This window comes from Heptranchias perlo, chromosome 23 (genome assembly GCF_035084215.1).
Source record: "Heptranchias perlo isolate sHepPer1 chromosome 23, sHepPer1.hap1, whole genome shotgun sequence".
Lineage (NCBI taxonomy): Eukaryota > Metazoa > Chordata > Chondrichthyes > Hexanchiformes > Hexanchidae > Heptranchias > Heptranchias perlo.
Window position 1 is genome coordinate 38,524,568 of NC_090347.1, and position 13,981 is coordinate 38,538,548.

Genomic DNA, 13,981 nt, shown 5'->3' on the forward strand with positions numbered 1-13,981 from the left:
TCCATCAAACGTACATTCCTCCTCTGTTCTTGTGTTTCTTTACAAACTTCCTAATGTTCCATTAACCAATACCAAAACCACAGCATTCTTCGCTTTTTTGATATGAAATGATGAGAAACGGTTGCAACAATCTTAAAACAATAAGCGGGTGAAATTGGACACGGGCCGGGGATGCTGAACAGGCCAAGTCGCATCGATCATTTGTTTTATGCCCCACCCGATATTCAAATCGATCACCTGTTCTACACCCCGCCCGATATTCAAATCGATCACCTGTTCTACACCCCGCCCGATATTCAAATCGATCACCTGTTCTACACCCCGCCCGATATTCAAATCGATCACCTGTTCTACGCCCCACCTGATATTCAAATCGATCACCTGTTCTACGCCCCGCCCGATATTCAAATCAATCACCTGTTCTACACCCCGCCCGATATTCAAATCAATCACCTGTTCTACGCCCCACCTGATATTCAAATCGATCACCTGTTCTATACCCCACCCGATATTCAATCCTACTGACTTCAATAGAACTGAATGTCGGGTGTGTTGTAGAAAGGGCGACAAAAGCCATTCTGCCTGTTTTGCCTCCCCTCCCAGGTCCGATTTCACCCCCTAAGTCTCCAAAGGTAAAAGTGGGGATCTACTAAGTTACATTGGACAAAAAAGAAATCTGAGGGTTTTAAATTTTAAACAGTTCCTTGAGGGTTGGTCTTGTTCCTCCCTTTTGCTCCATCTACTACTGCTCCAAGTCCTTTCTCTAAAAGTGGCAATTGGTATGTCGACACAAATGACTTTACTTAATGCAACACGTTGCAACATTGTACATGATCTATCACAGGTAATGAATTTCCTGGGCTTTGCACTAAAACTGAAAGGCAAAATGACTCTTACTTACTTTAAATGTATTGGAAAAGATTAAAGCATTACAATATTATAGAAGCGATATATTCTGCCTCACCTGTTCGTGGTATTCAATCCCCATACTAAGTGTGTTGATGAGAATAGCAATCATAATTCCCCGACCAAAGTACTTGCTGTCAACAATTTTGCGGCAGGTCTCACAGACCAGATTCCAAAACTCCCAGCATTTGTTTGCTCTCTTTACGCTCGGCCGGCTGCGCTGAGGGTCCCTCTGGTCGTTGTACTGGGCATCCTGGGTGAACTCGTACACTCCCTCACTGTCTGAATCTAACGTCTCGTTATCCGTCACCTCAGACTCGTTGCTCCTGATACAAATGGGGCAGCTTTGTGGATCGCAGTTCAGAATGTCAGCCGTTCCACCGGGAGAGCCGTAGGGCAAACAGTGACCAGACAACTTGCAGGAACCTTTACAAGGACCTGCGGGGGGGACAAACACATTTAATTAAAAAAAAACTTGTATAAAACAAAAAGCAAAAATGCTGCGGATGCTGGAAGTCTGAAATAAAAACAGAAAATACTGGAAACACTCAGCAGGTCAGGCATCATTGCATTACATAGAATTACATAGAGTCTGCAGCACAGAAACAGGCCATTCGGCCCAACTGGTCTATGCCGTCGCTTACGCGTCATCCAGTTCTGATGAAAGATCATCGACCTGAAAAGATAACTCTGTTTTTCCTCTCTCCACAGATCTAAGGATATGCTGATAGGGTTAGATGAAGTAGAGTGGGAGGAGGCTCGTGTGTAGCATAAACGCTGGCATAGATCAGTTGGGCAGAATGGCCTGTTTCTGTGCTATAAATTCTATGTAAGAACCCTGGACAAGGTTTATATGGGTGGGTTTTTGACTAAGTGCTTTGCAGTGCAAACTCCAGGAAACTACATAATTTGGTGGCTCACTTAACGATTGTAATTGGGGAACTGACAATTTAGGGTCTCTTGAAAACCTGAATAAAAAACCCACACATTTTTTTCCTTTGTTTTTGGTTCCCACAAAGAATGTAATTATTAAGAAATGAAAGGAATAGCATAGTATAGATCTTAGTTACATCATTTTCAGCAGTATAATTGTTCCTGCATCATTACCCTTCTTGTCATGCTTCCAACAGGTCTTCACCCATTCTGACATATGACATACTTATCGATGTCTTCAGAAGACCATCATGATGGAAGTATATGGAAAGTGGCCAATTCCACTACCACTGCAGACTCTACACAAGCGCACAAATAATGGGCCGGATTTTCCTCTGAAAATAATGGTGAGGCTAACAGGGCTCACGTTATTTCTGTGCATCTGGTACAGTAACTTCCGGCGACCACATTTGCGCAGTGGAAACCTGGAAGTTGCTCTACCAGAGGCCCTGCTCCTCTGTAAACTCTGCGAGAATGACATCTTGCCTACTGACTTAAATTAATGGAACGGCGCTGCCCTGATGGATACGAACTAATCTCGTCAAAAAATGTCAAGTTATTGTCTATTGCCTCTCTGACACTGAAAATTAAATTTTACAAGTGTGGAGTCTCATTCCTTCAGATTTTAATTGTTGCTGGACATTTAAAAAAAAATATTTTTATTTTTTGATGTTTTCATTCTGTCTCTTTTATCTCTGTCTCTTAATTCAATATTTCTTACCCCTTCTTTATTTTGCTTTCTGTACCTGACATTGAATTCACTATTCTAACTTACACTTCCTGGATCAGACACTTCACCGCTCATCAGATGCTTTAATCTGATCGGTTAAGGGGATAGACAGTCATTTGCCCTGTTCACACAGATTCCAGCTGCCCTGTAGAGGGCATCGTTTTGGATTCAGTGCCAGATGAGAGGAACTTGCCAAGTAAAGTTTATGGGTAAGTGCGAGTCTAGGAGTGGTGGGCACTGTTCAGTCACCGCTCAGAGGAAAATCCGGGCCATTGTGACCTCTGTGTCCCCTACCTAGTAGGAAGTCTGCCAGACTGAGTTACGGACTGTACAATCTCAAATAATATTCACTCATGCAATCTATGACTTCATCCGAGCCCCTCATTTGCCATTCAATACATAATTACAGAATTAACTCAGGTCAATTTTAGCTATTACACAATATTTGTATTACACACTTAATTGTAGATCCAAAATTACAATGTATTGTTGATTCATCTCTGCATTAATTTCAATGTGAATGGAGCTAATTAGTAACAGATGAACGGCTGTACTAAGTAAATGAGGACAAGCAGGCTACTATGAAAGATGAAGACTACAGGTCAAATCCTTTAATTGTAGTTGCAGTGATCAATGCTATTATTTGTACTGACGATGTTCATTGTTACTGTTTAAGCTGGACAAGAATGATAGCTCACCAATCAACAATATGATAACTGAGTTCTCTATCAAATTTAGATCTTCTAATGCAACCGAGAACTTGTGTATTCCAATTGATAGACCCCCCCCCCTCCCCACATTGTGGTATCTCCTCGTACTGAGGAACCTCTTTATTACCAATTGTACTGGGAGAGCTCATCGATTGCTTGTACTGGGGGAGCCCCTTTACTGCTTGTACTGGGGGAGCTCATCGACTGCTTGTACTGGGGGAGCCCCTTTACTGCTTGTACTGGGGGAGCTCATCGACTGCTTGTACTGGGAGAGCTCATCTACTGCTTGTACTGGGGGAGCTCATCGACTGCTTGTACTGGGGGAGCCCCTTTACTGCTTGTACTGGGGGAGCTCCTTTACTGCTTGTACTGGGGGAGCTCATCTACTGCTTGTACTGGGGGAGCTCATCTACTGCTTGTACTGGGGGAGCTCCTTTACTGCTTGTACTGGGAGAGCTCATCGACTGCTTGTACTGGGGGAGCTCATTTACTGCTTGTACTGGGAGAGCTCATCTACTGCTTGTACTGGGGGAGCTCATCTACTGCTTGTACTGGGGGAGCCCCTTTACTGCTTGTACTGGGAGAGCTCATCTACTGCTTGTACTGGGGGAGCTCCTTTACTGCTTGTACTGGGGGAGCTCATCTACTGCTTGTACTGGGGGAGCTCCTTTACTGCTTGTACTGGGAGAGCTCATCGACTGCTTGTACTGGGGGAGCTCATCGACTGGTTGTACTGGGAGAGCTCATCTACTGCTTGTACTGGGGGAGCTCATCGACTGCTTGTACTGGGAGAGCTCATCGACTGCTTGTACTGGGGGAGCTCATCTACTGCTTGTACTGGGAGAGCTCATCTACTGCTTGTACTGGGGGAGCCCCTTTACTGCTTGTACTGGGGGAGCTCATCTACTGCTTGTACTGGGGGAGCTCCTTTACTGCTTGTACTGGGGGAGCTCATCTACTGCTTGTACTGGGGGAGCTCCTTTACTGCTTGTACTGGGGGAGCTCATCTACTGCTTGTACTGGGGGAGCTCATCTACTGCTTGTACTGGGAGAGCTCATCTACTGCTTGTACTGGGAGAGCTCATCTACTGCTTGTACTGGGGGAGCCCCTTTACTGCTTGTACTGGGAGAGCTCATCTACTGCTTGTACTGGGGGAGCTCCTTTACTGCTTGTACTGGGAGAGCTCATCTACTGCTTGTACTGGGGGAGCTCCTTTACTGCTTGTACTGGGAGAGCTCATCGACTGCTTGTACTGGGAGAGCTCATCGACTGCTTGTACTGGGAGAGCTCATCGACTGCTTGTACTGGGAAAGCTCATCGACTGCTTGTACTGGGGGAGCTCATCGACTGCTTGTACTGGGGGAGCTCATCGACTGCTTGTACTGGGGGAGCTCATCGACTGCTTGTACTGGGGGAGCTCATCGACTGCTTGTACTGGGGGAGCTCATCGACTGCTTGTACTGGGGGAGCTCATCTACTGCTTGTACTGGGGGAGCCCCTTTACTGCTTGTACTGGGAGAGCTCATCTACTGCTTGTACTGGGGGAGCTCCTTTACTGCTTGTACTGGGAGAGCTCATCGACTGCTTGTACTGGGGGAGCTCATCTACTGCTTGTACTGGGAGAGCTCATCTACTGCTTGTACTGGGGGAGCTCCTTTACTGCTTGTACTGGGGGAGCTCATCGACTGCTTGTACTGGGGGAGCCCCTTTACTGCTTGTGCTGGGGGAGCTCATCCAATACAATTGTTACAGTTTGTGCTAGGAGAAATCATTGTTACTATTATACGGAAAAAGCTAATTGTTCCTATTCACTCCACTCACTATTGTGTTTGACGTTGTCACAATTTATGAATGTGTACGGCTTGATTCACCAATCTGGTGCTCCTTGCAAGGAGCGGTGTTCACAGGGAGCACTGGTTGGGAAAATGATGGCCTGCAGGGCTTGATTTTCTGCTTTTTTAAATTTATTGAACAAGAAATCGAGCTTTGCAGGTCCAGAACTTCTTTACAGCACTGGCTCTGTGCACTTATTATCGTACTGTGCTTGGGAACTACTGAACTGACTCCAGCTGGAGAGGGGTTCCTAAGCACAGTACAATTATAATGATTAAGCTGTACATTTACTAATACATACCATTGCACTAAATCGCCGTAGCATGCAAACTAACTGCACCCAAACGAGTCCATAAGACATTATTACTCATGGAACTTAATGGGAGAGCCTCAGTATCAGGACCACATCAAAAACATTAAACTAGAAGGGATGAGGATCAACATCCCTTTACCCACTATATCAGCAGATGTTTTTATTCAAACGGTGAGAGCTGATGACATCGGTGGAACAGGCTCTTAGGGGCGAGGGAGCCTGACATGATGAGGGAGCTCAATTAAAGCACTGGCAGCTGAAAATGACCAGCTCCCTGAGGCACCATGTAGCTAATGGACAAGCAAACTACACCTCCTCTACGTTCTCAGAATGTCACAAACACTCAGGACCGGAAGTTTAAGGGGTCGGACAGAGCAGAAATGAGGCACAATCCGGCAAGGTGGGGAGGGGAGGTTGCGCAATATGGCGAGTCCGGTTTTCAACGCACAAGAGCCCCCCAGTCTACTGTAACAATGAGCCCCCCAGTCCAAACAGTAACAATGAGCCCCCCGGTCTACTGTAACAATGAGCCCCCCGGTCTACTGTAACAATGAGCCCCCCGGTCTACTGTAACAATGAGCCCCCCGGTCTACTGTAACAATGAGCCCCCCAGTCTACTGTAACAATGAGCCCCCCAGTCTACTGTAACAATAAGTCCCCCAGTCCAAACAGTAACAATGAGCCCCCCAGTCCAAACAGTAACAATGAGCCCCTCAGTCCAAACAGTAACAAGGAGCCCCCCAGTCCAAACAGTAACAATGAGCCCCCCAGTCCAAACAGTAACAAGGAGCCCCCAGTCCAAACAGTAATAATGAACCCCCCCTGTCCAAACAGTAACAATGAGCTCCCCAGTCCAAACAGTAACAATGAACTCCCCAGTCAAAACAGTAACAATGAGTCCCCCGTCCAAACAGTAACAATGAACCCCCCCTGTCCAAACAGTAACAATGAGCTCTCCAGTCCAAACAGTAATAATGAACCCCCCCTGTCCAAACAGTAACAATGAGCTCCCCAGTCCAAACAGTAACAATGAACTCCCCAGTCAAAACAGTAACAATGAGTCCCCCGTCCAAACAGTAACAATGAACCCCCCCTGTCCAAACAGTAACAATGAGCCCCCCAGTCCAAACAGTAACAATGAGTTCCCCAGTCCAAACAGTAACAATGAACTCCCCAGTCAAAACAGTAACAATGAGTCCCCCGTCCAAACAGTAACAATGAGTCCCCCAGTCCAAACAGTAACAATGAGCCCCCCCAGTGAAAAACAGTAGTAATGAGCCACTCTGTCCAAACAGTAACAATGAGCCCCCCCATCCATACAGTAACAATGAGCCCCCCCTAGTCCAAACAGTAACTATGAGACCCCCCATCCAAACAGTAACAATGAGGGCCCCCAGTCCAAACAGCAACAATGAGCTCCACCATTCAAACAGTAACAATGAGCCCCTCGGTCCAAACAGCAACATTGAGCCCCCCCAGTCCAAACAGTAACAAGGAGCCCCCCAGTCCAAACAGTAACAAGGAGCCCCCCAGTCCAAACAGTAACAATGAGCCCCCCAGTCCAAACAGTAACAAGGAGCCCCCCAGTCCAAACAGTAACAATGAGCTCCCCAGTCCAATCAGTAACAATGACCCCCCCAGTCCAAACAGTAACAATGAGCTCCCCAGTCCAATCAGTAACAATGACCCCCCCTGTCCAAACAGTAACAATGAGCTCCCCAGTCCAAACAGTAACAATCCCAGTCCAAACAGTAACAATGGGCTCGATTTTACCACCTGCTATCGGGTGCGTTCTCGGCGGGGGGGCCCCGAAAATCGGGAAATCCAGGAGTGGGACCGGAGCCCGCCTCGATCCCGCCCACTTCCGGGTTCCCCGCTGACGCGCCAGCGTGCGCGCACAGCCCCCGCTGGTGGGAATCCCGCAGGCAATTAAAGACAGCGGGATGCCACTTGACAATATTTAGTTAGGTATTTCAGGTCATGAACTGACCTGATTAAGGGACTATGTGGGATTTTTGAACAACATGGGACTGTTTCCCACACTGGGGGAAACACTCCCAGCTCGAATGGACGTGTTGCAGCTGTCAGCTTGTGGCAGCTGCAAAGGTCCATGTGACAGGTGGGGGGGGAGACCCTCACCCATTGCAGGAGGCCACTCTGTCACTTGGGACAAAGTTTGGCCTCCACCACCCTCCTCCTGACGGTCAAAGTCACCAACCTGCACACTTACCCCGGGGTCCGGAGACATGTACCTACCTTGCGGACCCCCTCAGATGTACATCTTGCGGATGGGGGCCGCCGTAGCTGCAGTCATAACCTCCTCGGAGGGCGAACAGCATCACCAGCCTCACCAGCCTCGCCATCCACGCCGTCCACCTCTGACACGTGGAGCTCCACAACAGAGTGCTGTGACACATCCACCTGTACAGCAGGAGGGAGGGCTAACGCAGAGAGAGATGCGTCGCAGAGAGCACTACCCTCGCCACAGGGTCCACAGACCGAGGCTCAGCCTCCTGGACCTCTCTGAGCAGCAGTGCACAGGGAGGCTCAGAGTCACTCGACATGTAGCCGTGGACATCTGCAGCCTCTTTCATGCCGAGCTGCTCCTGGCTGGCCCGTGCACCATCTTCCTACCTGTCGCTGTCAAAGTCACCACTGCCCTCCCGAACTTCTCCTCCGCAGCCTTCCAGGGTGCAACCGGGGACATCGCCGATGTCTCTCAGTCGTCTGCGCAGAAGAGCCCTGCAAATACACCTACACCCACTCTGCAGTGACACAATGGGTGGCATCAGTGGTGGGTCCTCATAGTGATACCCAGGAGCGGGCATTATTGCACAAACTGGACAGGATTTGCGAAGACATGGCAGTAGTGGTGCCAATATAATGTGTGATGTGAGTTGTTCTGAAATTCAATATAAGTAACAACCATGACAAACCCTCAAACACCCTTATGCATCCCCTTCATGCTCACGACACGTTTGCCTTACGCTGCCTACTGCACATATGTGATGCATGCCCTGTGGCTGCAGCACAGGTGGTGGCAGGTTGAGTGAGGCTGGCCGTGAAAGAGATGCACGAGAGGGTGAGTATGGGATAGAGCCATGAGATTGTATGAGGATTGGGTTGAGTGGTAGTGGTGGGATGAGTACTGGTGAGGTGAGTAGGTGCAGGTAAGATGAGGATGGGGTTTGAGTGGGTGTGAGGGGTGATGTGACAGAGTAGTGTTGGCAGTGCCGAAGGAGATGTGGGGTGGGGGCAGTGATGTGGCAGACGGAGTGTAGGGGAAAGACTACATGTACTCACTGTGGCTGACCTACTGAGGTCATTGGACCGCATCCTGCACTGTGTGCAGGTGGGCGATATGTTGGTGGCGCGGGAGACCCCCTCTGCCACCACGAGCCAGGCCTTCCTGGTGGCGGAGGCGGGCCGCTTCCTCCCGCCCGCCGGGTGGAAGATCTCTGTCCTCCCCCTCCTCCTCACCCCATGTATTAATACCTGGGGTGAGGCATCATTAAACTGGGAGCAGCCTTCCCCCTGGGCTGCTCCATGCAGTCATCTTTGCTATTTGTTGCAGCATCTGTCAGTGGAGGACTGCCCCTTAAAATAGAGCGCCTCCAGCTGACAGATCTTACTGCACATGTGCAGCCCGCCCGACGCGCAGATCAGCAGCGGGGAACCCACTAATTTCACCGGGCGCGTTACCCACGCGCCCGCTAGCCTATCCGCCGAGAACCCGCAGCCCTGCTAAAATCGGGCCCAATGAGTCCCCCAGCCCAAACAGTAACAATGAGCCCCCCAGTGAAAAACAGGAGCAATGAGCCACCCTGTCCAAACAGTAACAATGAGCCCCCCCCCCCCGTTCAAACAGTAACAATGAGCCCCGCAGTCCAAACAATAACAATGAACTCCCCCAGTAAAAACACCAATAATGTGTCTCCAGTACACAGAAACAATTAGCTCCCTTAGAACAAACATTAACAATGAGTTGTTTGGATGAGGGTGCTCATTGTTACTATTTGGATGAGGGTGCTCATTGTTATTGTTTGGATGAGGATGCTCATTGTTACTGTCTTGACAAGGAGGCTCATTGTTACTATTTTGACGAGGGGGCTCATTGTTACTGTTTGGTCTGGGCGGTCTTATTGTAAAACAGTAACAACGAGCTCCCACTGTCTAAGCAGCAAGAATGTGACCCCCCCAGTCCAAAGAGTAACAACGAGCAACCTCCTACAAAGAGTAACAAAGAACGCCCCCAGTCTAAACATTAAAAAGGAGGCCCCACATTCCAAAGAGTAACAATATGCCCCCCAGTCAAAACAGTAACAATGAAGTCCCGCAGTCCAAACAGTAACAATAAGGCCCCCCAGTCCAAACAGTAACAATGAGATGCCCCCATCCAAACAGTAACAATGAGGCCCCCCATCCAAACACTAACAATGAGGCCCCCCATCCAAACAGTAACAATGAGGCCCCCCCCATCCAAACAGTAACAATGAGGCCCCCCATCCAAACACTAACAATGAGGCCCCCCATCCAAACACTAACAATGAGGCCCCCCATCCAAACAGTAACAATGAGGCCCCCCCCATCCAAACAGTAAGAATGAGCTTCCCCGTCCAAACAGCAACAATGAGCACCACCCATCCAAACAGTAACAATGAGGCCCCCCAGTCCAAACAGTAACAATGAGGCCCCCCATCCAAACAGTAACAATGAGGCCCCCCCCATCCAAACAGTAAGAATGAGCTTCCCCGTCCAAACAGCAACAATGAGCACCACCCATCCAAACATTAACAATGCGCCCCCCCTATCCAAACAGTAACTATGATGCCCCCCCCAGTCCAAGCAGTAACAAAAAGCACCCCCCATCCAAACTGTAACAATGAGCACCACCCATCCAAACAGTAACAATGCGCCCCCCTCTATCCAAACAGTAACTATGATGCCCCCCCCAGTCCAAGCAGTAACAAAAAGCACCCCACATCCAAACAGTAACGATGAGGCCCCCCTAGTCCAAACAGTAAGAATGAGCTCCCCGTCCAAACAGTAACAATGAACTCCTCCAGTAAAAACACTAACAAAGAGCTGTTTGGATGGTGGGGGCCTCATTGGTATTGTTTGGACTGGGGGGTTCATTCTTACTGTTTAGACTGGGGGACTTCATTGTTACTGTTTGCACAAGGAGGCTCATTGTTACTGTTTGGATTAGGGGGCTCATTGTTACTCTTTTGACGAGGGGGCTCATTGTTACTGTTTGGGCTGGGGGGCTTTATTGTTAAACAGTATCAATGAGCCCCTCCAGTCTAAACTGTAAGAATGAGCCCTCCCAGCCCAAAGAGTAACGATGAGCCCCCTCCTACAAAGAAGGACCCAAGTCTAAACATTAAGAATGAGCCTCCCAATTCCAAACAGTAACAATGTGCTCCCCAGTCAAAACAATAACAACGAAGTCCCCCAGTCCAAACAGTAACAATAAGGCCCCCCAGTCCAAACAGTAACAATAAGGCCCCCCAGTCCAAACAGTAACAATAAGGCCCCCCAGTCCAAACAGTAACAATGAGCACCCCAGTCCAAACAGTAACAAGGAGCCCCCAGTCCAAACAGTAATAATGAACCCCCCCTGTCCAAACAGTAACAATGAGCTCCCCAGTCCAAACAGTAACAATGAACTCCCCAGTCAAAACAGTAACAATGAGTCCCCCGTCCAAACAGTAACAATGAACCCCCCCTGTCCAAACAGTAACAATGAGTTCCCCAGTCCAAACAGTAACAATGAACTCCCCAGTCAAAACAGTAACAATGAGTCCCCCGTCCAAACAGTAACAATGAGTCCCCCAGTCCAAACAGTAACAATGAGCCCCCCCAGTGAAAAACAGTAGCAATGAGCCACTCTGTCCAAACAGTAACAATGAGCCCCCCCATCCATACAGTAACAATGAGCCCCCCCTAGTCCAAACAGTAACTATGAGCCCCCCCCCATCCAAACAGTAACAATGAGGGCCCCCAGTCCAAACAGCAACAATGAGCTCCACCATTCAAACAGTAACAATGAGCCCCTCGGTCCAAACAGCAACATTGAGCCCCCCCAGTCCAAACAGTAACAAGGAGCCCCCCAGTCCAAACAGTAACAAGGAGCCCCCCAGTCCAAACAGTAACAAGGAGCCCCCCAGTCCAAACAGTAACAAGGAGCCCCCCAGTCCAAACAGTAACAAGGAGCCCCCCAGTCCAAACAGTAACAATGACCCCCCCCAGTCCAAACAGTAACAAGGAGCCCCCCAGTCCAAACAGTAACAAGGAGCCCCCCAGTCCAAACAGTAACAATGAGCTCCCCAGTCCAAACAGTAACAATCCCAGTCCAAACAGTGACAATGGGCTCGATTTTACCACCTGCTATCGGGTGCGTTCTCGGCGGGGGGGCCCCGAAAATCGGGAAATCCAGGAGTGGGACCGGAGCCCGCCTCGATCCCGCCCACTTCCGGATTCCCCGCTGACGCGCCGGCGTGCGCGCGCAGCCCCCGCTGGTGGGAATCCCGCAGGCAATTAAAGCCAGCAGGATGCCACTTGACAATATTTAGTTTGGTATTTCAGGTCATTAACTGACCTGATTAAGGGACTATGTGGGATTTTTGATCAACATGGGACTGTTTCCCACACTGGGGGCAACACTCCCAGCTCGAATGGACGTGTTGCAGCTGTCAGCCTGTGGCAGCTGCAAAGGTCCATTTGACAGGTTGGGGAGGTGGGGGGAGACCCTCACCCATTGCAGGAGGCCACTCTGTCACTTGGGACAAAGTTTGGCCTCCACCACCCTCCTCCTGACGGTCAAAGTCACCAACCTGCACACTTACCCCGGGGTCCGGAGGCATGTACCTACCTTGCGGACCCCCTCAGATGTACATCTTGCGGATGGGGGCCGCCGTAGCTGCAGTCATAACCTCCTCGGAGGGCGAACAGCATCACCAGCCTCACCAGCCTCGCCATCCACGCCATCCACCTCTGACACGTGGAGCTCCACAACAGAGTGCTGTGACACATCCACCTGTACAGCAGGAGGGAGGGCTAACGCAGAGAGAGATGCGTCGCAGAGGGCACTACCCTCGCCACAGGGTCCACAGACCGAGGCTCAGCCTCCTGGACCTCTCTGAGCAGCAGTGCACACGGAGGCTCAGAGTCACTCGATATGTAGCCGTGGACATCTGCAGCCTCTTTCATGCCGAGCTGCTCCTGGCTGGCCTGTGCACCATCTTCCTACCTGTCGCTGTCAAAGTCACCACTGCCCTCCCGAACTTCTCCTCCGCAGCCTTCCAGGGTGCAACCGGGGACATCGCCGATGTCTCTCAGTCGTCTGCGCAGAAGAGCCCTGCAAATACACCTACACCCACTCTGCAGTGACACAATGGGTGGCATCAGTGGTGGGTCCTCATAGTGATACCCAGGAGCGGGCATTATTGCACAAACTGGACAGGATTTGCGAAGCCATGGCAGTAGTGGTGCTAATATAATGTGTGATGTGAGTTGTTCTGAAATTCAATATAAGTAACAACCATGACAAACCCTCAAACACCCTTGTGCATCCCCTTCATGCTCACGACACGTTTGCCTTACGCTGCCTACTGCACATATGTGATGCATGCCCTGTGGCTGCAGCACAGGTAGTGACAGGTTGAGTGAGGCTGGCCGTGAGAGAGATGCACGAGAGGGTGAGTATGGGATAGAGCCATGAGATTGTATGAGGATTGGGTTGAGTGGTAGTGGTGGGATGAGTACTGGCGAGGTGAGTAGGTGCAGGTAAGATGAGGATGGGGTTTGAGTGGGTGTGAGGGGTGATGTGACAGAGTAGTGTTGGCAGTGCCGAAGGAGATGTGGGGTGGGAGCAGTGATGTGGCAGACGGAGTGTAGGGGAAAGACTACGTGTACTCACTTTGGCTGACCTACTGAGGTCATTGGACCGCTTCCTGCACTGTGTGCAGGTGGGCGATATGTTGGTGGCGCGGGAGACCCCCTCTGCCACCTCGAGCCAGGCCTTCCTGGTGGCGGAGGCGGGCCGCTTCCTCCCGCCCGCCGGGTGGAAGATCTCTGTCCTCCCCCTCCTCCTCACCCCATGTATTAATACCTGGGGTGAGGCATCATTAAACTGGGAGCAGCCTTCCCCCTGGGCTGCTCCATGCAGTCATCTTTGCTATTTGTTGCAGCATCTGTCAGTGGAGGACTGCCCCTTTAAATAGAGCGCCTCCAGCTGACAGATCTTACTGCACATGTGCAGCCCGCCCGACGTGCAGATCAGCAGCGGGGAACCCGGAGGACCAGGTAAGTGGATCCAATTAGTGGTTTGCCTGCTACGATCGCGCGGGAAACCCACTAATTTCACCGGGCGCGTTACCCACGCGCCCGCTAGCCCATCCGCCGAGAACCCGCAGCCCTGCTAAAATCGGGCCCAATGAGTCCCCCAGCCCAAACAGTAACAATGAGCCCCCCAGTGAAAAACAGGAGCAATGAGCCACCCTGTCCAAACAGTAACAATGAGCCCCCCCCCCGTTCAAACAGTAACAATGAGC

The 13,981-nt window shown here is 50.3% G+C and overlaps 1 protein-coding gene across 1 annotated transcript in view; it reads right to left on the reverse strand.

Moving 5' to 3' along the window:
* cacna1g (calcium channel, voltage-dependent, T type, alpha 1G subunit) overlaps positions 1–13,981 on the reverse strand; it is a 369,805-nt gene that overhangs the window by 249,895 nt on the left and 105,929 nt on the right. Inside the window, exon 9 of the mRNA XM_068004449.1 lies at positions 965–1,344. Coding sequence (XP_067860550.1) covers positions 965–1,344 — 380 coding nt within the window. The remainder of the gene's footprint in view (positions 1–964; positions 1,345–13,981) is intronic.